The sequence below is a fragment of the Delphinus delphis genome, chromosome 7 (genome assembly GCF_949987515.2).
Source record: "Delphinus delphis chromosome 7, mDelDel1.2, whole genome shotgun sequence".
Lineage (NCBI taxonomy): Eukaryota > Metazoa > Chordata > Mammalia > Artiodactyla > Delphinidae > Delphinus > Delphinus delphis.
The window spans coordinates 14,400,318-14,420,868 of NC_082689.1; the positions used below are offsets into that span (position 1 = coordinate 14,400,318).

The 20,551-nt window shown below is 40.6% G+C and overlaps 2 protein-coding genes across 2 annotated transcripts in view; one reads left to right on the forward strand and one right to left on the reverse strand.

The window, feature by feature from the left end:
* Positions 1–5,437, forward strand: part of SERPINE2 (serpin family E member 2) — a 72,212-nt gene extending 66,775 nt beyond the window's left edge. The window contains exons 6-9 of the mRNA XM_060015503.1: positions 273–373; positions 1,277–1,363; positions 3,671–3,754; positions 4,688–5,437. Of these exons, the coding sequence (XP_059871486.1) occupies positions 273–373; positions 1,277–1,363; positions 3,671–3,754; positions 4,688–4,725 (310 nt within the window). The 3' untranslated portion in view covers positions 4,726–5,437. The remainder of the gene's footprint in view (positions 1–272; positions 374–1,276; positions 1,364–3,670; positions 3,755–4,687) is intronic.
* A 7,582-nt stretch (positions 5,438–13,019) lies between these two features.
* Positions 13,020–19,436, reverse strand: MRPL44 (mitochondrial ribosomal protein L44). Its single transcript, XM_060016029.1, has 4 exons — positions 19,226–19,436; positions 17,124–17,592; positions 14,364–14,542; positions 13,020–13,561 (listed from the first exon to the last, which is right to left on the reverse strand). The coding sequence occupies exons 1-4, from the start codon at positions 19,402–19,404 to the stop codon at positions 13,390–13,392; spliced, it is 999 nt and encodes a 332-aa protein (XP_059872012.1). The 5' UTR covers positions 19,405–19,436; the 3' UTR covers positions 13,020–13,389.
* Positions 19,437–20,551: the final 1,115 nt, after the last annotated feature.

Below are 20,551 nucleotides of genomic sequence, written 5' to 3' on the forward strand. Positions count from 1 at the left end.
CTAGGACTGGAATGGGGAGCCTGTTGCCCATGAGGGTAAGGACACCCCTACTTGCTGATACTGTGCCATTTTGCCAGGTATGTGTTTGAGAGATGAGTTGTTCTCTACTTACCTGGTACTTAAATCTTGGGATTAAAATTAAAGTTATAGGTGTTCAGAGTGTACTTTAAAAAGGATCTGTTTGTACACCTTTTTTCCACTGGCACTGACTATATCATTTTATATCATGTATAGTATATTGATTTTCCCCCTATTTTCTGCTTTCGTGCTAGGTTCACAGCTGTAGCACAAACAGATTTGAAGGAGCCGCTGAAGGTCCTTGGCATCACCGATATGTTTGATCCATCAAAGGCAAATTTTGCAAAAATAACAAGTATGTTCAATTTAAAACTTGCTCTTAAACTTGTGGAATATGTTACTAATTGAGTCTCTGATTTGTTTAGAAAGAAAAGGTCAAAATTAGGAATGTGCGGCCATAAAACTCTCCAAGGCTTAATCTGATATATCACCCAATGATGCTGTTGAACCTTCATCACTTAAATCAGCATGTCATCCATCCCTACATTTCACATGTACATTTCAAGTGAAGCCCACACGATCCCACACATTTAAAGAAGCATTTCAGTGGCTCACGGGCCCAGCCGCTGCGGCATGTGGGATCTTCCCAGACCGGGGCATGAACCCGTGTCCCCTGCATCGGCAGGCAGACCCTCAACCACTGCGCCACCAGGGAAGCCCTCTGCTCCTCCTCTTCACTAATATGCCCGTAAGATGAGTGACTTTTGTTATGAAAAGACAGCACTTACCACGCCACTAATTAGCCATGTGATTGGGGGCAGATTTCTTAACACTCTGGTCCTCGCTTTCCCCATCTGTAAGTGCCTTTTTTTTCTGGATCTGACATTCTGTGATTGAAAAATAATACTGTTGGCTTGCTTCTTCTGGAAAACTAGGCTACCTTTTTAAAGCCCTGCTCTTTTCATTTTTTAATAAAATTCTTAGTGATCAGAGTTGAATTGATAGAGTCACTAACACATTTGGGGTCCGGGACTCCCTCCTCTGAAGTGATGTCACAGTTCACTTAGCAGAGACTGAAATTAACCATGGGTGACCCTCACCCTACATGCAGCCTTCAGTCACTAGGACTGTAAGAGGTCACTTCTTCTGACACCTTTTAAGAATTGGAGCTTGCCATGGCGTTGAGGTTACTTCCGCCACTAACCCGATGGCCTGCATATCAAATAAGTGCTGTTTTTGTTTTATTTTCTGGAAACAGGGTCCGAAAACCTTCATGTTTCTCACATCTTGCAAAAAGCGAAAATTGAAGTCAGTGAAGATGGAACCAAAGCTTCAGCAGCAACAAGTAAGTAAGCCCTGGGTCCGCAAGTAAGTAAGCCCTGGGCAGGACAGGTCCTGGTGAAGGGAGCAAGTGTACCCTGGTCCACTCATCAACTTAACGAATGTGTCCTGAGCCCTATTTCTAGCCAAGCACTGTGGATTGACCCTCGGGAGACAGTGGTGACTTTAGGAGGGTCTGCATCCACAAAGCTCAGAGTCTGTTACATTAAGGAAAGCACTTCAGTAGAAATTCCTCTAGGACAGGAGTTGGCAAACTTCTTCTATAAAGAGCTGGATAGTATATAGTTTCTGCTTTGTGAGCTATACAGGGTCGCTCACAACTTCTCAACTCTACCCCTGCAGTGTGGAAGCAGCATAGACTGTACAGGCAAATGGGCGTGGCTGTGTTCCAATAAATCTTTCTTCACAAAAGCAGGGCCCCTCAGACTTGGCCTAAGGATGGCAGTTTACTGATCCCGCTCTCAGAAGGATGAAACATATTGTGGGTTCTTATCGACAGAAAAGACCCATCTTCACATTAAAACATAAAATAATAGCAACTACTAATAGGAAAATAGCCAGTTGGGTCTGGATGAAGGACGAAGTGAAGAATTAACAAGCAGCTATTGTTGCTATACAAGATTGCTCTGCAGCCTTCCTCGATAATTAGAACATCCACATTTGCTTTCTCCTCAATAGCTTATATAATTAAGCTAGAGAAAATAGAACAATTTTAGGTTGGTTTTTGTACCCCCTAATTATCCACATGAGATTGGATGAATAGATCTGGCCAAACTCTGTGAATTCATAAAGTGAAGGTTTTAGCTATACCTGTAACTAGGTCAAATATTTCTGGTCATTAAGAGGCATCATTTATACTCAAAATAGACATTTTATTGCCTTTCTAGAATAAACATTTATTTTTTATTCCTTTAAAATAGGGTTTAAAACAAAGACCTAGAAAGTGATATCTAAATTTTGCCAAAGTTGTTGAGCAATTTTGCCAATTGGTATAACTATCGGAACTGACTACTTAAGATGCAGGACTCTATGCAAAATGAAAATATGGAGCCCTTTGTTCAAAACTTATTAAGAATTTCAACACAGCAATAGCAGAGCACTAAACCAAGTGCAGGGCCATTGTGAGCATGGGGCTCTTGTGACTGCCCAGGTCACATGCGCTTGAAGCCAGCCCTGCTGTATTAGTCTGCTAGGGCTGCCACAGCAAGGTACCACAGACTAGAAGGCCTAAGCAACAGAAATTTATTTCTCACAGTTCTGGAGAATAGAAGTCCAAGATCAAGGTGTTGGCAGGGTTCCTTTCTCCTGAGGCCTCTCTCCTTGGCTTGCAGACGGCCACCTTCTCACTGTGTCCTCACATGGCCTTCTCTCTGTGTGCTCACATCCCTGGCGTCTCCCTCTCTTCTTATAAGGACACCAGTCCTATTGGATTAGGTCCCTACCTTCATGGCCTCATTTAAGCTTAAACAGTTCCTTAAAGGCCCTGTCTCCAAATACAGTCACATTTGGGGTTAGGGATTCAGTATACAGGTTTTGAGGGGGTACTATTCAGTCCATAACTACCCTCCTGCAAGGCCTTATCACTGGCTTATACATCAAAGCTACCATTTGTTATGAGTAGTAGAAGGAAAAAAATGATTTGTTATGAGTAGTAGAAGGAAAAAAAAGCCATTTCTCTGGCTTTTTTACAGCAGAGTAAAAAAAAATGTTTACTCTGTTTACAGCAGAGTAAACATGTGTAAGACCGTAAGCCGAAATAAGTTTGCTTTCTAAGTCCCATGTCTACACCAGATGAGTTGAACAGCAGTATAAGGTAGTAGGTCCCAGATGAGCAGTCTACACTGCCAGTGAGAGGACAGTCTAGATGATGTGCTCAAAGAAGGCACAGACAAAATGGATGAGAAGTCAGTGGGTCCTTGATACAGGATTTGGATAAGCTAAAAGGTCCAGGGACCAGGCATCAGCTAGGAAGATGGTATGAATGAAAAACAGCTAATAATAATGGTGAATATGCATTGGGTGTTTATTAAGTGACAAACACTGTTCTAAGAGCTGTAATATGTTTCATTTAATCCTAATAAAAACCCTACAAGGAGTAAGTACGTTTATTAAAGGAGATGGGGCTTGTGTGGACTCAATGTGGAAGGATGGAAAGGGCCTGGCCAATGGCAGGTGTTCAATCAGTGGTGACCACTGGACCTGTTATTACATGGCTAGCCTGTGGGACAGGAATCATGTCCTGCCTTGAATTACGTGCTGCCTTGCTGGCCTCATGCTGGGCGTACAATGTATTTTCCTTTTCCTCCCACAGCTGCGATTCTGATTGCAAGGTCATCGCCTCCCTGGTTCATAGTAGACAGACCTTTTCTATTTTTCATCCGACATAATCCTACAGGTAAGTGATTCTCCTCCTCGTTTTTCGCTAGCTGTTAGTTAACTCCAGCAGCGCTGCTTTTAATCCTTGTCCCATGTGTCAACAAGTGCCAGCGCTTTCAGTAATGTACCCACGCCCCTCGCAGAGAGAGGAAAATCAGGCTGTTTTTACAGAGTGTGATGGCATTTTTCAAACACAGGATTTTAGGTTTTGTTTTGTTTTGTTAACATCTCGAGAGCTCTGCAGCCCTCGAGACGTCTACTGATTTTTTTTATAAATGCAGTAGGTAAATTTTGCAGGAAGCTACCTGTCTTCAACCTTTTTAAGGGCACCCTGCGGTTATGACCTGAGATTTGTTCATTCAGTCTATCTTAGCTCCATGAGTCATGGGTTCAAAGTTGGCTCTGTCCTTTAGCTTCATCTTTAAAATTAGAATAACAATAAGTCCTACCTCTTAATACAGTTAGGAAGAATACTTAAGACTGTCTTTGTGGAGACGTTGTCGTCATGTTGGTACAGAGTAGAAACTAACACAGTCTAACTTTTACTCTGCTTTTAATCAATAACGTAAGCTAATTCCTTATCCTTTTATCTCATTGCATCTTCATTGTTATAATTCGTGTGCTCCCGAGCCAAACAGTCCAATATGGGAGCCTCTAGCCACATGTGGATACTTAGCTCTTTAACTTTAATTAATTAAAATGAAATGTAATTAAAAATTCAGTGTCTTAATCACACTAGCCACATTCCAAGGGCTCAGTAGGCACATGTGACCACCATATTGGACGATGAAGATACACACATTCCCATCACTGCAGAAAGTTCTATTGGACAGCACTGCTTACGAGCAGTGGGTTAAACACAGCCCAGAAACCTCCCCTTAAATATACCTTCCATCTTATTTGAAGGATCGTTTTTTATAGAGTTCTGTGTTGTTTCCTTTTAATTCTCTAGGTGCTGTTTTATTCATGGGACAGATAAACAAACCCTGAAGAGTTATACAAAAGGAACCATGCAAAGCAAAGACTACTTTGCTATGAAGAAAAGACTCCTTTCCTACATCTTTCATAGTTCTGTTAAATATTTTTGTACATTACTTTCTTTTTAAAAACTAGTTCTTAGGAACAGAGACTCAATGATGCAGTGTTTCTGTTCTGGGAGGCGTTAAGGGAAAAAAGGGCAAGACGGCTGGAACACTGTACTGAGAAATGAACAGAAGGCTTCAAAATGTCTAAAAGATTCTTTAAACTACTGAGTGGTTACCTAGGTCAACAACCCTCTTGAGTATTTACTGTCCAGTTCAGGATCTTTGTTTTGTTTTGTTTATATGTGTGGCTTTTCAGAAAAAAAAATTAATCAGTGTGATGGGAGGGAAAAAAGGACATTTTATGGTAGCTCTTACTTTTATATGAAAAAATATTATTGGCCTTTTAAATTTTTTTTTTTTGTCTCATCCAAAGTCTTGATAGTAAGAATTACTTTGGGGATAGAAATAGCGAAATCTCTAGGCTCTCTGTGTGTTTTTGTTGTTGTTGTTGTTTTATATAATGCATGTATTCACTAAAATAAAATTTTAAAAACTAATGTCTTGCTAGACAAGGTTTGCTGTTGTGCAGTGTGCCTGTCACTACTGTTCTGTACTATGGATTTGCATTTTTGTATTTTGTACAAAGTAAAAATAAAGTGTTATGAGTAGTAGAAGGAAAAAAAAGCCATTTCTCTGCTATTTGAAAATACAACAGAAGAAATAGCCTTTAAAAGCACCTCAGCCTCTTCTAGTAAACCTTTGCACTTAGGCAAACAGCAAGAAACCCCTGGCCTTCCCTTCCCTTCCCTCTAAACCTAGCAATCAGACACTGTTCCCTGCCCCCGCACTCGCCAGGTTACAGATCACTCCGGAGAGCCACTGTCCCAGTAAATGCATCTCTGATGTCAGCTGCGGTTCCTCAGGTGCGGGCTGAGGCTTCTCAGCAGAGGTAGGGATTTTGTAGCAAGAGTAGAAAGAAGTTACCTAGTGAACAGTGACTGTTTGTTTTTTTTTTTTTTTTTTTTTTGCGGTACGCGGGCCTCTCACTGTTGTGGCCTCTCCCGTTGTGGAGCACAGGCTCCGGACACGCAGGCTCAGCGGCCATGGCTCACGGGCCCAGCCGCTCTGCGGCACATGGGATCCTCCCGGACAGGGGCACAAACCCGTGTCCCCTGCATCGGCAGGCGGACCCTCAACCACCGCGCCACCAGGGAAGCCCTGACTGTTTCATTTTTGTTGATAGGCCGGAGCTTTTGTTTTTTGAAATGACAAGCTTTTGGTCTTTTGTGTTTTTGGAGAACTCATCACAATTCTAATGTTACCATTTTTTATTTGCCTGGTTTTTTTTGTTTGTTTTTTTACTAATTTCCTAAAGATTGGGGTAGTCTTATCTAAATCAGAATGCTTTTAAAAATATTTCTTATCAAAACTTTGAACTTTTTTTTTTTAACCTTCGAGCTCTGTTCGTCTCTCTTTATACATTTAAACCTCACGTTCAACTCTCCACCAGTTTGCCATTTGTAAGTTTTATTCATCAAGTGGACTGAGTTTTGCTGTTTGCAACTATTTAAGTGTGGATACCTTGGTTAACCAAGAGAGAATGGAGAAAGGGGGCAACTATTTTCCTGATTTAAGAGTAAATGCCAAAAAATTATTTTGAAGGGTTACCTGAGGCCACTTGCATTCTAGCAAACATGCTAGTATAGTTATTAATGCCTCCAAAGTAGTTTTACTGGTTTTTCCAGTTTTCTGATCCCATTCAGTTATATTATTTTGAATAGTTTAAAAAAGGCATAGTGTTAACGGTAATTTGAGAATTATACATTCATTCATTCGTTTATATACCTATTGGGGTACCAAGTACCAGGCGGTACAAAGACAAATATGTCCTTTCCTTAAGTGACTTGATTTTGGAAGGGAAAGAGAGAATCCTAGCCCAGCAAAGTATCTAACTATTGCAAGTGTATTTACAAGATGTGGAAGTAGGATCAAGCGGTCATTAGTCCAGGAGAGAGGATATAAAAGTGGCTGCAGGGTCAAGACTAGATCCCTGGGCTCTTGACTCCAGCACTGCTCATTCCAGAAAGGACCGGAAGAGTTTGCCTTTCAATATAGTGGCCCTGTTACATGATACAGGTAGTCTGCTCCCCAGTAAAATAATTAGTCAAATTTTACTGGCCACATTAAATTTTGAGGTATCTGGTCCCATTTCTGAATGCCTCTTCAATAGATTATAGCATTTCAAATTTATGATATACAAAACTTGGAAACATCTCATGGAAAATTCATAATATGAAGGTTCTCAGACTATATGTATATATATATATATATATATATATATACCCTATTTTTCATTTGATCCTCCCAACCTACTCATCTTTAGCCTTTCCTCATGTTGACCTAAAACACGTAGAATGCCAGGTGTTTCTCCAGCAAAGATGGGTTTATTTGGGATCAGCAGAGAATTACAATTCGGGGTCTGCAACTTTGGGGAGCCTCGTACAATCTACCCCCATGGCAAGAGAAGGAAATGCTTTTATAGAGGAGAAAAGAAAGTTGAGCGGCTGTGATAAACAAAGGGTTCATGGCTTCCCATTGGCTGAGTCCTTGCGGGGAAAGAAGAGGAGTCTGTCTTTTCCCTGTTGGACACAGGGCGTGAGCGCTCTCCCTTCTGGTCTCCAGACTCTATAGCAGTTTCTGTTTATTAACTTTTTACAGTTACCAGTCAACACCCAGATTCTGACCCTGGCTGACTCTTAGACCCTGTTTATAATCTCTGGACTTGGGGAAAAATTTCCTCTCAAATTATTATTTTTCTAAAATTCAACTTTTATCTTTTGATATACTTAGTGGGTCTGTCGGCCTTGTCTTCAAAATGATAAGGTTTATGAAAACTCCTTTACTTGAGGGAAACGAATACATTTAAAATATGGAGACTGCCACAGAAATGACATACCTGGGGTAAAAGATCATGTTTGCTGTGCTGCTGCGATCTATAGTAAGAAATATATATTTGGTCTTCATCCTCATTTCTGGCACAGAACTCCCAAAACCTTTGGAAGTTCTTAAGTGAGGAACACAAAAAAGGGGTCTTTTGTTATGTTAATAAGGTAACTTTTCCTGCTCCTAAGGATGGGGGTTGGTCACCAGGAGACCCAACCACGTGATTGGAGGGGGTTGGAACTTTTAGTCCCACCCCCCTGACCTCCTGGGACAGGGGGAGGGGCTAGGGGTTCACACCAATGGCCAAAGGTCTAATCAGTCGTATTTATGAAATGAAGCCTCTGAGAAAATCCAAAATGACGATTTGCAGAGCTTCTGGATTGGTGAACTGAACACATGGAGATACAGGGAAAGCGGCATGCTCATTGAGAGGTCCTTGCCCTTGCCCTTCCCCCAGACCTTGCCCTATTTGGCTCTTCCATTTGGCTGTTCCTGAGTTATATCCTTTTGTAAGAAACCAGTAATCTAGTAAATAAGATGTTCCTCTGCATTGTATGAGCTGCTCTAGCCAATTCATCGAACCCAAGGAGGGGGTCATGGAAACCTCTGATTTATAGCCAGTGGGTCAGAAGCCCAGGTAACCACCTGGGCTTGCAATTGGCATCCGAGGTGGGAGGCAGTCCTACCGGCCTGAGCCCTTAACCTATGGAATCTGATGATACTCTCTCCGGGTAGATAGTGTCGGAATTGAGTTGAATTGTAGGACACCCAGCTGGTGTAGGGAAAACCCACACACACTGGAATTGGGTGTCAGAATCTTTATTTGCTATGTAGATATTTGAGCAAACAATCTACGCGTGGATTAGATGTCATACTGAGTTCGTACAGGAGACAGGCTGCAATTTCCCTAAAGTAACGAAATGGTAGACTTCTGGAAAAGCTGAAGACAATGGCCAGTAAACTCACTCTTCTGACACTTAATGAGATGGGGACTTTCAATTCATTTTTTTAAATTTATTTTTATTTACTTACTTATTTGGGCTGCACCAGGTCTTAGTTGTGGCACACAGGCTTCTTAAGTTGCAGCATGCGAACTTTTAGTTGCGGCATGCATTCGGGATCTAGTTTCACCGACCAGGGATCGAACCCGGGCCCCCTGCATCGGGAGTTCAGAGTCTTACCCACTGGACCACCAGGGAAGTGCTGGGACTTTCAATTCTGCCTGAGACACAATGAAAACAAAGAGTAGGCACTGACCCAAATAAATTGAAAGCGCTATGTCTTGTTGGCCTTCGAGTCTTTGTTCTAAAAAGGAAATGATGACGGGTGACCTGAAAAAAATGCCAATCATAAGAGAACTTTACAGAAAGACACAAGGGAGTGGCTTTTGTACCCGCAGCTCTTTGTTTTCCTGAAAATAAAAAAACTGAAGGACACATGTGCTCCACATTAAGGGACTTAAGAAACTGAAGGAGGAAGGGCAGGGATTTGCTCAGAGCCGGCAGAGTAAATGTGGTCGGCGGTGGCTGCCCGGTAGAGGTGAGGTTTGGGTGAGCTGCTGGACGACCTCTATGTCCTTGACCTCCCGTGAATGCTGAAACACACTGTGTCCTACCAAGAGTCCACTTCGGGCGGCCAAAGAGTGGACAACACCACTGGCTCCAAAGCCCTGTTTCTTTCAAGATTCCCCAAACTGCCCCTTTGACCCTCTTCCAAACCTTGAAGAAAAAAGGATGCAGATGTTGTGATTTAAAGGAGAAATTTGCTAAATGAGAAACCACTGCTCTACACGATATCAGGTATGTTGTTTGCAGATTAAATTGTTGTATATGAGGTAGTAAAATGGAAATGAGTTGTTTAATCCCTTAACGTTATACCTCTACCGTCTGCCGTTTAAAATCCCAGCTACCAAAGGTAAAGGGAAGGGTGGCAGACTTTTGTGCTTGTCCTTTCTAGACAAAAAACAATCCCAGGACCAAAACCTGAGTCCTAGTGGCAGGTTGTCTGGGGCCTAACTAATGGTCACCATTGCCAAGTTTATCTGTGGATGGTCAGCTAATTTTTGACTGTATGTGTCTTGTTAACTGTAACGTCTGCTGGTAAGTATCTCCTGGCCCTTGCTGACATGTTTTCTTGCTGTGGAGGCGCTGATATCAATAATTTATGTAGAGGAAGTGTTATCAGAAAGTCAAGTAAACCCTTCCTCTGACTAGAAATGTCCTTCTCTAGCTGACAATGACCTGATTACTCATCTCTCCTGCAAAACTCATTAAAACAAACTCACTAGTTCACTGTGCAATTTTAATGTACAACAGATATGGTAAAACGGTGTTCTGTGAATCATCAAATTAATGGGGTTCTTCCTCAGTTGAAGGGGGAATAAGCTAATGTATTTAATTTTCTCAATCATTTTTCTCTCAGAAAATTTTCTTAGAACCCTTAGTCTTCTGGTATCGGTGAGCACTAACAGGCAGCCGGACCATTGAACAGGAGCAAATGAGCGTTGAGTGGAAAGCACAGACAGCTTTCTTTTTTCAGGAGCGTGTGTGCTTGTGATTATGATTTTTGACTGCATGAATTTTCTCCTGGAAAAATTGTTCTGTGTTTGCAAGATGCGATTCAATCTAGCCATCAGTCTTGGTATCCTACAGAGAGAACTGTGGCTTTCAAGTGCTCTGATAGTCAACCAAAGTTGCGAACCATAGCTCTAGGGCCTAGCAACAATGGTGGAGGGCTTTACCAACTGAGAGAAGACTCAGGGGTCTGCTGAGGGGAAGAGAAAAAGCGGGCTTAAGGATGCAGACGTGGGCAGCATGGGGCCACCCTCAGCTGGGGAAAGTTGTGAGCTGGACCACCCCCCCATGAGAAGAATGTCCACATCTGGTTTTATGAAGTGTCAAGATGGACAGTGAGATTCCCTTGCCTCTGCAGTGCATTTTCTGCCATCATAAAAAGAGGGGGAAAAAAGTCTTTTCAAAGTTTTATCCATGGCAGCCCTGCAATTCTCCCTTTCCAGTAAAGATAAAAGAGCTCAAACATCCATACCTTGGCATCAGAAATGAATTGTTCATACATGAAACTCTTAACTTTACGTCCTGAGGGGAGAGGTAAACTAGCTTCTGCAGAAATAGTCATAAAATATTATAGCCGTAAGGGGCCTAGAAAAGTCATGTTTCACTGTAATCAAATGTAATCAGTCTTTCCTGTATAGGGAGAAAATGGTGATCCCCATAATAGCGCTTTATATATTACTTCACTGAAAGTAGGGTTAGAGCACCACCTTGTGGCCAACATCTAACACATGCTGAACACAAAAAGCCGCATTTGTTCCATTCTTACTTGGGATAATAGTTTACTAGTTTCTAGTAATACTTTCTCATGGCCATATAAAACACTTTTGAGAATAATATGCCCTATTTTACATATGTATATAATAAAAACATAATATGAACTAAAAAGAATAAGCCTTGTATAATTGAGTCTGTAGATATCAATCTTAACATTTTTGGCTAAGGAAGCTTTTTGGAGCAATTGTATTTTGGGCTTAGGAAACTGGAGGGTGGGAAAGAGTGTCAGAATTTCAAAGCAAATGACTTTAAATGTCTGTCTCTGCTGCCAAGGTTAAGCATCAGTGCTTTTATATCCCACCAACTTCCTATGGTCATAACGACTGTCTTCTCAACATGGATTAGACTTTAGTCAAACAGGAGTTCTCCGAATGGTCACTGAATGCTCTGGGGTACAAACCCCCTTTGGCAACACCCTCAGACCCACGTGTTCCTCTTGCCCACGCATCAAACTTATGCAGTATTTATTCTCATACAGCAAATTAAGTAATTGTCCAGGTTGGTTCCAAGTTTCAAGCTATTTCACACAGAAGTGTTTCAAAAGCGTATTATGTGTTTTCTGTGTTCTAGTCCATCATGTTTTAATGGGTGCTTTTTAAGAGGTGTAACTTAATTTAGGTTCTAAGACTTTAGAATTGTGTTGAAATCATTCTTTTTCAAGGCATTTGGATCTCTTGCGAAGCAGTTTTCATGAACTAGAGCTAGATTTGCTCCACATGTTAATCTAAAAGCATTCAAGTTTAGAAGCTTGAAAACCTCCAACCTTGTAGATTAAGGTCCTACAAACTACCCTCAACAGGAGAAATATCAGCACAAATTTATGGGGGAAAAAAAAGGATTTTACTGAGTTTGCTACTGAGTTCTCCAGACTTTTCAAAAAAATATTCAACTAAAATAAAATTAGAACACTGCTCTAGCTGGAATCTGACATTTTGCACATGCTGGATGACTAAGTGGTTGGAGGACATGTACCATCTTTTGCGTCCCAGAAACTTTCTATAATCTCTTTCCTCCTATGGTGTCAATGAGATGCTTATCAAGTCAGGTTTACTTGTCATGGATGATACGCATAAGAGTAGCATTTTACTACTGGATTTGGTCCTCTATCCCTGTGTTGAATTATTAGGAGTTGCAGTTACTCTCAAAAGAAAAGTGAAATAGTTTACATTTAGCCTACTAATTCTGCCAACTAGGTCATTCTCAAACGTCCCTCCAAATGCAGTCTCTGTGTTAACTGTCATAGCTGTGAGCCTTCTTACATATAATATTAAGTCCACTTTCCTAACCAGTCTCAGGAAAGGAGTTTCAAAGATCCTTCATCTTCCCTTATAAAAAAGATTTCATGGCAAAAGTGCTGTCAGTTTAAACATTTTACCACTTTTCTATTCTCAACTCCCACTTTTCTTGTTAACCTCTGGGAGTGACTACTGGCAGACTGAAACTAAAAATTATTACTGTTGCCAAAAAGTTGAAAAGAAATAAATCAAAGGGAATTTGCAGGATTACTGAATTGAACACAAAGGATTAAAGAACCAGAAGGACACACTCTTAAGATTTGTCCTCTACTGAATTAAACGTGTTATAATAAAATACTTAGAAGAGTGCTTGGTACATGGTAGGTATGATGATGATTATGGAATACTAATTGATAAATACATACCCTATTTTTCCATTAGCTTCAACATTTTAAGCTGCTTTTGATTTCTGTTTTATTTTAAAAGCATAAAACGTATGTTCCCTGCCATTCGTTTTATAGCTATTGAGTAACTATGAAATTAATTAGTATACAGAATTTTAAACCTAGACAGAATCTAGAATTCATGTAAATGCCTAATTATTATAATCAGCCCCTTACATTTCTAAAGGTTAAGAGTTGTAACATTACTTTTTAGCTAAAGTCATACTAGGGAGGCAAAGTTCACTAACCTGGGTATAGCAAATTAAGCTACAATGGAACACTTAAAGAGTAACTTTTTTATTGGCATTACAGCAAACTTCACATAAAACATATATTCAAATTATGATACTTCAAAGCTAGAAGGGAATAAAATACACCTAACTGTACAAGTTAAATATTTACAATAATAAAATCAAGAACTTTAGTTAAAATTTATCAGAAAAATAACAAAAAAGACTTTTGACAAAACAAAAGTGATTAAAAAGAAAAGAAAAGTGACCTGATAAATATCAATACTTGTTTAATTTTAGGAACTCAGTATGAGGAATAAGATATATTTCTTTACAATTTAAAAAATGTCCAGCTTTGGATGTCTTTTGACATTTGTCTCCCTGTTTTGCTTACAAATTTCAGGCTGCCACATCTCTGGCTGGCTGGCTGGCTAGCTGGCAGTGATGGTCTTTTCTGCTCTCACATGTTCTTTGGGCTTGGAATAGTCCCAGGGCCGGCGATTCTCGGTGAACCCGTAGAGCTTCCTAAGTGCCACTCGAGCAGCTTCTTCTTCTGCAACTATTACTGTCTCCCCAGGTCCTTCTGCGATCAACTTTTTATCACTAGGAAAAAAAACCCAACAGTAGCCTAAAATTACATGGTGCATCATAAAACAAAGTGCACAAATCAGTTCTGCCTGATCTAATTTTGGCAACAATATTCACCAGAAGTAACAAATACTGCGCTTTTTTTTCTTTCTACCATCCGTGTATGAACTGCTGATAAAGGATGTGTTTAAAGCTCGTCAATCTGATAAGCAAGAGTATCTCATTTTGCTTTGCACTTCAATTAAAACTAAAGAAGAAACTTCTTAAAACATTATCAGTTTTCTCCTTTGTGATGTCTTTCATTGCTTTCATACCTATAAAGTCCTACATCACATAAAGATCAGAAAAATATTTACCTAAATTTTAGTTACCTTAGATATTCACAGTTTACATTTAACACTTCAATCCACCTGAAATCAATTTGAGGCAGGTCAACTGTTACTAAGAAACCAAAAATGTTCTCAGCATGGGTGAATTATACATTTTTGGTGGACAACGTTTAGTTTCTTTTCTTTCCCAGTTCTAGGCTCAATTGAAGCTGTTACAAGTGTGGACTGCGGTTAAATCTGTAATACTTATGAGTCAAAATTTTTTTACAGAAATATTTATATTAGCAGATACTCCATGAAATTCTACAGTGAATAGTTGGTTAACAAAAGCTACTATACAGGAAAGGAAGTAGTGACTAGATAACCATGGGAATGAGATTTTTAAAAAATCTTTTAATGCAATTAGAGCTTATAATAAGAAATTGTGAAAAGTCAGTTTTTAAGGCTTCTGATCAATATTATGAAGTTAAGATTAAAATTTTACTAACCAGTATAAGCCAACAAAATACACAGGCAAAGCTGTGGTGCTTCCAGACTGCCGAGTAAGTCTAGATTCGGGAGCTGAAATATTCCTTTTCTTCAATTCTTCTACCAGTAGCCCCATGGGGTTTATTATCTTCCAAATCTCAAAGAGTTCTTTTCCAGTCATTTGAGTAATTAAGAAGTCCTGCATATAAAAAATACAACTGATACATTTAAATTAGTATAAAGAAAATAAGGACCATAATTCAAAGTACATTTTTTATAGAAATTTAAAAATTTAACAGGATTAAGAGGTAAGAACTACTATGTATAAAATAAATAAACCGCAAGGATATACTGTATGGCACAGGGAATATAGTCAATATTTTATAATAACTTTAAGTGGAGTATAATCTATAAAAATATTGAATCACCATATTGCACACCTGAAATTAATACTGTAAATCAAAATAAACAAGTAAATGCACATTTGATCATGAAGATCTCCTACCTAGAGCTTCTCCAGCTGTCTCCACATTAGCCTTTACTAGACGATCAAATACAGACTCCTCAGCATGGCTAAAAATAGTGCTGCTCAAATTCTGGGGTGCTTAAGGATCAGCTGGAGACCTAGTTAAAGCAGATTCCTAGGCCACACTCCCAGGGATACGCATTAGCAGTCCGAGGTGTTGCCTGAGAGTCTGCATTTCGAGCACGTTCTCAGTGATGGTAATACTGATGCACAGTTTCAAAAGATCTTCCCCACACTGGCTCTAAAAGGTCCAGACCCATCTCCCATTTCCCCAGATACAAAATGATCTGACCACACAAAATTACTTGCAGGTCCTAGAGCAGAAGCTCATCCTCAAGGTTTCTTCCTGGAATGACCTTCTTGGGGCAGGTGTCAGTTCCGTGAAGCTTCCCCAGCCCTGCTAGAGTTAGCCGTTGCCTCCTGAGCTCCCTCTCCTCCTTACAATAAGTGGGAGCACCGCCCACATTCCACTCTACCTCTAATGAGCTGTGAGTAGGACCCTGAAGGCAAGGATCGAATGCTACTAAGCTCGGGCTTCAGTGCTCAGCACAGTGCCCGGCACACAGCAGACAATAAATATTAGGTGGACACATGAATGAAATAAGACAACTCAAACCTGTCAGTTCTACTATGGAAGGCAGCTACACTCACCACTGTATCACCAATGCAGTCAGTTCTCCTATGGGAGATATCAAAGCTCTTGACTTAGACATGGCTATCTGAATTATCTGACTCTACTAGGATCTACAATTGGAACTGTCAACAGAGGCACTAAAATATGGTAAACAAGTATTTCCAAAATGGTCTCATGACTACCCTGTGAAAATTTCAAAAAGGTGACTGAAAACTAGGCAGTTCTAGCCTCTACATAAGCTATAGTGATAGGGAGAGAATGGAAATCAAGGGAAGATTTTGTCAGAATTTCTTTAGGAAAAGCTATTTAATTGCAGGGGGAGGAAGGGGCAGGAGAGGCTCCCCTTTTCACCTTAAGCCTAGAGGGCTTCAAAGGGTCCACTGGCTTCTGAATCTGAGGCAAGTGATGTTCAGTCAACGGGCAGCCAACACACATGCCTGCTCAACAGGCGGGCAGAAGCTGCCTGCAGAGGTGGGGTGGAAGTCTGCACCTGATCTCAGAGGGACACAAATCCCTAAGGCCTGACATGGAACACAGAAGGGATGTCATTTTGGGAGGAATCCCACCCAGGAAACTAGAAGCTGACAGCCAACACCCATGTAAAGGAACCTGGTTACGAGGTTCCAGCAGGGAACAAAATGCTCACTAGAGTCTGTTTTAAACACTGATCAGGCTCAGAAAGCACTAAACCAGTTTACAGACATCAAGTAAATATCTTCTGCTTTCCTTCTTTCCCTCAGCTCCCACTCCAGAGGGGTCACTTAACATACCTGCTTCCCAAAGGCAAACAGGTAGTCTACCTATTATAAGCCCTGGTTGGGGAAGGAGGAAGACAGGTCTCATCTATGAATGAAGTCTGAGTGTTGGTCAACACAGGTATCCTTCTTGATCAAAATGATCAGTGTCAAAACTAAATAAATAGATTCCAACAGTAAGGGATGCTGGTTTAAAACACGTGAGGTTCAAAGGTCTGAATCAAGACTGTTTTTGTGAATTGAAGTGACTGCCTGGACTATGCATTATGTAAGAGAGACCAAAAACTCATGTTTTCATCCAAAAGCAAAGGATGAAACTTCTCCCAGTTAACAATTCTAAAAGGACAGTGGAGTTAAGTCATACCAATTATTAATTATTTTAATTAGCCAAGCTACTGGCTAACAAGGAGTTAGGTATACATCATAGGGACTCAGAAATCCAAGATTTTATCACTTTAGAAGAACAGAACAGCAGCCAGTACTTAAGCATGGAGCTCCCTAACCATACTAGCCCCTCCAATAGTGTTCTTTGGACTCATTCATTCACTAAACATCTACTGAGCATCTACCATGTAGGCTCTACCCTTGTACCTGAGGATGTAAAGCTAAAGACATGGCTTGCAGTGCTTACGAACGCACAACCCAGAATTTAGTATTCACCTCTGATGCTGTCCTCAGTAAGAGACAACTGGAATAATTAAGACACTACCATAAAAAAGCTTTAGGTCTTTCTCAGTTTGGGCAGGGAGAAAAACTCACACGTAACCTGCCAAGGTCATAGAGCAAGGACATTAAGTATAAAAAGAAATTTTTCTTTCTGTCTACCTCAAGCATGTCCCAGAGTGTGCAATTAACAATCACCTACCCTGATGAAAAGTGCAGTCCTCTCAGGTCCGCTGCTCTGTAACAGGACTCCAATCACTGCAAAGAAAGTCTGCCTTAACACAGCTGGGGGGACTGGGAATTCTGCACTCAACGTTAACTGCTCCACTGCCAAGTTTCTAGCTACATGACACACAACTTCCTCACTGGTGAGAAAGTCAACTAGGCTTTTAACGCCTTCAGTGGGTAAGTCTGAGAATGCGTCCTCAAAAAATTGTGTGAGGCAAGTTTGTGAAAAAGATGTCCCTTGTTCAGATAGTTCTTGATTATCTTTAAGGTTCAGAAGGACAGCTTCTTTCTCTATTCCAAGTTTTTGGCGTTTGGCCTCCTCACTTTTAATATAGCAGCTATTAACAAATGCAGTTTTGAGAAGATCTAAGGAAAAGGTTTCCTGTAACCGATGGCCAAATGCTTGCATTTCAGCATGGTAATCCCAGTTGGGCTTCTCTGAACTGAAAATGTAAAACAGAAGATAGATGGTAAAGAGAACAACAAGATGTTACTATGATGCAAACATTTTTCATTGTGATGCAATTTTATTAATTATATAAAGGAGATTTAAAAATACTGAGTTTCATTCAAATTCCAGACTCTGATTTTCTGAAAATTAAAACTTATGTCACGTGATTACTTGTGGTTCTTTGCCAGATTAATTTTCCCTTTGAGTCAAATGCCACATCAAAGTGGTTCTTCAACATCAGAGACTAAGCCATTATCCTAACTTTTAGGTTCTTTACTTCTGCTCTAAATGGGACTACGCTTCATACTTAGATATGAAATACAAATTATAATTTCATAGGGTCAACCCATAAACAGTAAGTATATTATATTTATCTTGTATTTTATTATTTTAAGTTTTGAAAACAACCATTTAAATTAGCAATTAAATAATCTAGTATCAATATTACAAATAGGTTAAAAGTTCATAATCATTCTCAAGAATTATTAATAGGTCTTTTTAAAAATAAAGACAATAAATCGAAAATAAAACTCTTTTAAGTAAAAAAGTGCAGCAAAGTATAAAGATATGGGCTGTAAGTCATACGATGTATATAATCTATACAGTCCATAAAGTTTCTTCCAACTATAAAAGCCTAAAGTGACTAACCTCACAATAATCAAATGTGAATTAAGAAGAAACATTATTTTATTTTTCTTTTTAGAAAGAACTTAATATTCTGTGTGGAGAGTATACAGGACTATGAACACGTATACACCTCCTAGTAGGTGTATAAACCGGATCAACCTTTTTTTTTGGAGGGCAACATTAAAGTACCTATCAAATTTTCATACTAAATTTCCAAAACAGTAATAACTTCAAAGCTGTTACGTCGATGTAACTAACAGGTGTACACTGTTTCATCGGTTGTAATAGCAACAGTATGGAAATCAAAGAACCATAAATGGAGTCATAAAAGAGTGCGGTGCATCAACCTGTATAGCCACAACTACATGTTATTAAAGAGAAAAAGGTGCAAAACCTTTTTATTAAAGACACGTTATTAAAGAGAAAAAGGTGCAAAACCTCATGCATAGTAGGGTCTTTTTTGAAGCTATAAAGACCTGCGTCTATTCCTACCAGATTTTCTACTACTGGAACAAGGTTAATTTCGGCAGAAACCTAAAGCCAAACCGTTTTCCTTTTTCTCTGGACAGTGGACTTGTGATTGTGTAATTTTTTCTTGCCCTAAATCGCAATACTGTAGAGTGCTTTCTTCCCTCTTGTCCGTACCCAAAGAATTCGCAGGCATCATCACAAAGCAGGGGCTACAACACCCAAGCCCAGATAAAGATTACCCTCCAGCCAGCGTCATTTCTCACAACTTTTCCACAACTTTCGGATTCTAAATGGGAGTTCCGAAAGCGTCGCGGGCAGCCACGCGCCCAACCCCTTAGCAGAAATCCACCATTCCCTTTGCCTCGGCCACGCGTCCACGTCCCGCGGGTGTCCCTATCGCACAACTAGGGTCAAGCCAGGAGCGCAACAGCAGTGAGCAATCCTTCCCGCCGCCTGGCCGAAGCTGCGGGGAGGGGAGGCCAAGGTACCCAACCGCCACCCCTACCCCGTCCTGAGGTGGCTCCTACCGGCGCACGGGCGGCGGCGGGCACCGAAGCAAGCGCCACCGCTCTAACTCCTTCTGGAAGCGGAAGGCGGCGCGGAATGCCTTCTTCACTCCCCGAATCGGCGGGGCGAGAACAGGTACGGCCGGTGCCAGGAGGCAGCGAGGCCTCCACAACAGCAGCCTCACAAGCCCGGACGCCATCGCGCAGAAGAAAGCAATGGACGGCGGAAGGAAGAAGGCCGGCCCAGCGTCGCGGTAACACAGTTCCCCCGGAACCGGGGTAGGAGAGCGAGGTCGGGGCGGAGCCAGCGCGCGGCGGGTGGGGCGATTGGGCTGCTTTAGTGCGCGTGCGCAAACGTTGGTGTGTTTGCGCGCCTGAGAATTTATCTTGGGGGAGCAGGGCCTGCTGGGTATTTGGGTGCAGGAATTTCTGGAAAAGTTTCTTCATCCTGTCAGTTGCTCTCGTTCCTTCCGTTCTAATTAAAGTAAAACAAAAAAGTTGTTTCACGTTTAAAGAAAACACTTAAATTCTCAAAAAAAGAAAACACTTCTTACCAACCTGTCTTAGCCACTATTTATGAGAAAACATTTACCTGGCATGTCTCCAGAAGCCTTCGTTTTAGGACCCCTGTACTAAAACATATTGATTTATCCAAAATAAACATTTTTATTTAAAAACTGAGTACAAACTTTTTTACAGCAAAAAAAAAAAGGAAAGAATGGAAAAAACTACATCAAGATGGGAACAGTGGACTTATGTCTTTTTTTAATCTTTCACTTTTTAGCAATATAATCATATTGCTTTCTTACCAAACTGTAAATATATATTTTAAATTTAATATTAAATCACAAGGGAAATCTTGTCTGAATTATCAAATTTTGAGTTGGGTGCAGAACATCTGGATGTTGAAAGGGGCACCTCTTTCTGTGGTCTCTCTACTTGTTAATGGCGTTAAAATCCCTCCTCACCCAGATTGGGCTCCTATGTCTTCAGTTGTTCCTTTTTCCACAAACACCCTCTTTTGTCTAGTTGCCAAGTCTTTTTTCAGTTTAGACTGAAAGCAGCTACCTGATGGCTTAGGCTACCTCTCTCCCAGGTTATTGTAATCAGCCTTCATTGTAATCAGTCTTTTACCTTCCTCTCTTCCCTTGCACATCTCACCTACACATCTCACCTACATTCATCTCCCTGAAACACAGACCCAAACATGTTACTACTTAGCTCAGGAATCTCTGATGTTAGGATCTGGCAAAGATTCTCCCTTGACCAAAGTTCAGTCAGGCTGCTGTAAGCCCTCTCCTCAACAAGGCTTTGATCTTAGGTTCCAGTGTCCCCCCGCTTGACAGG

Coding starts and splice junctions, on each gene's coding strand:
- MRPL44 (XM_060016029.1), bottom strand. CDS start 19,404: ATGGCGTCCGGGCTTGTGAGGCTGCTGTTGTGGAGGCCTCGCTGCCTC. Junction 14,543..17,123: donor GGACTGCACTTTTCATCAGG/GTAGGTGATTGT, acceptor TTTTATATGCAG/GACTTCTTAATTACTCAAAT. Junction 13,562..14,363: donor TATTTTGTTGGCTTATACTG/GTTAGTAAAATT, acceptor TTTTTTTCCTAG/TGATAAAAAGTTGATCGCAG.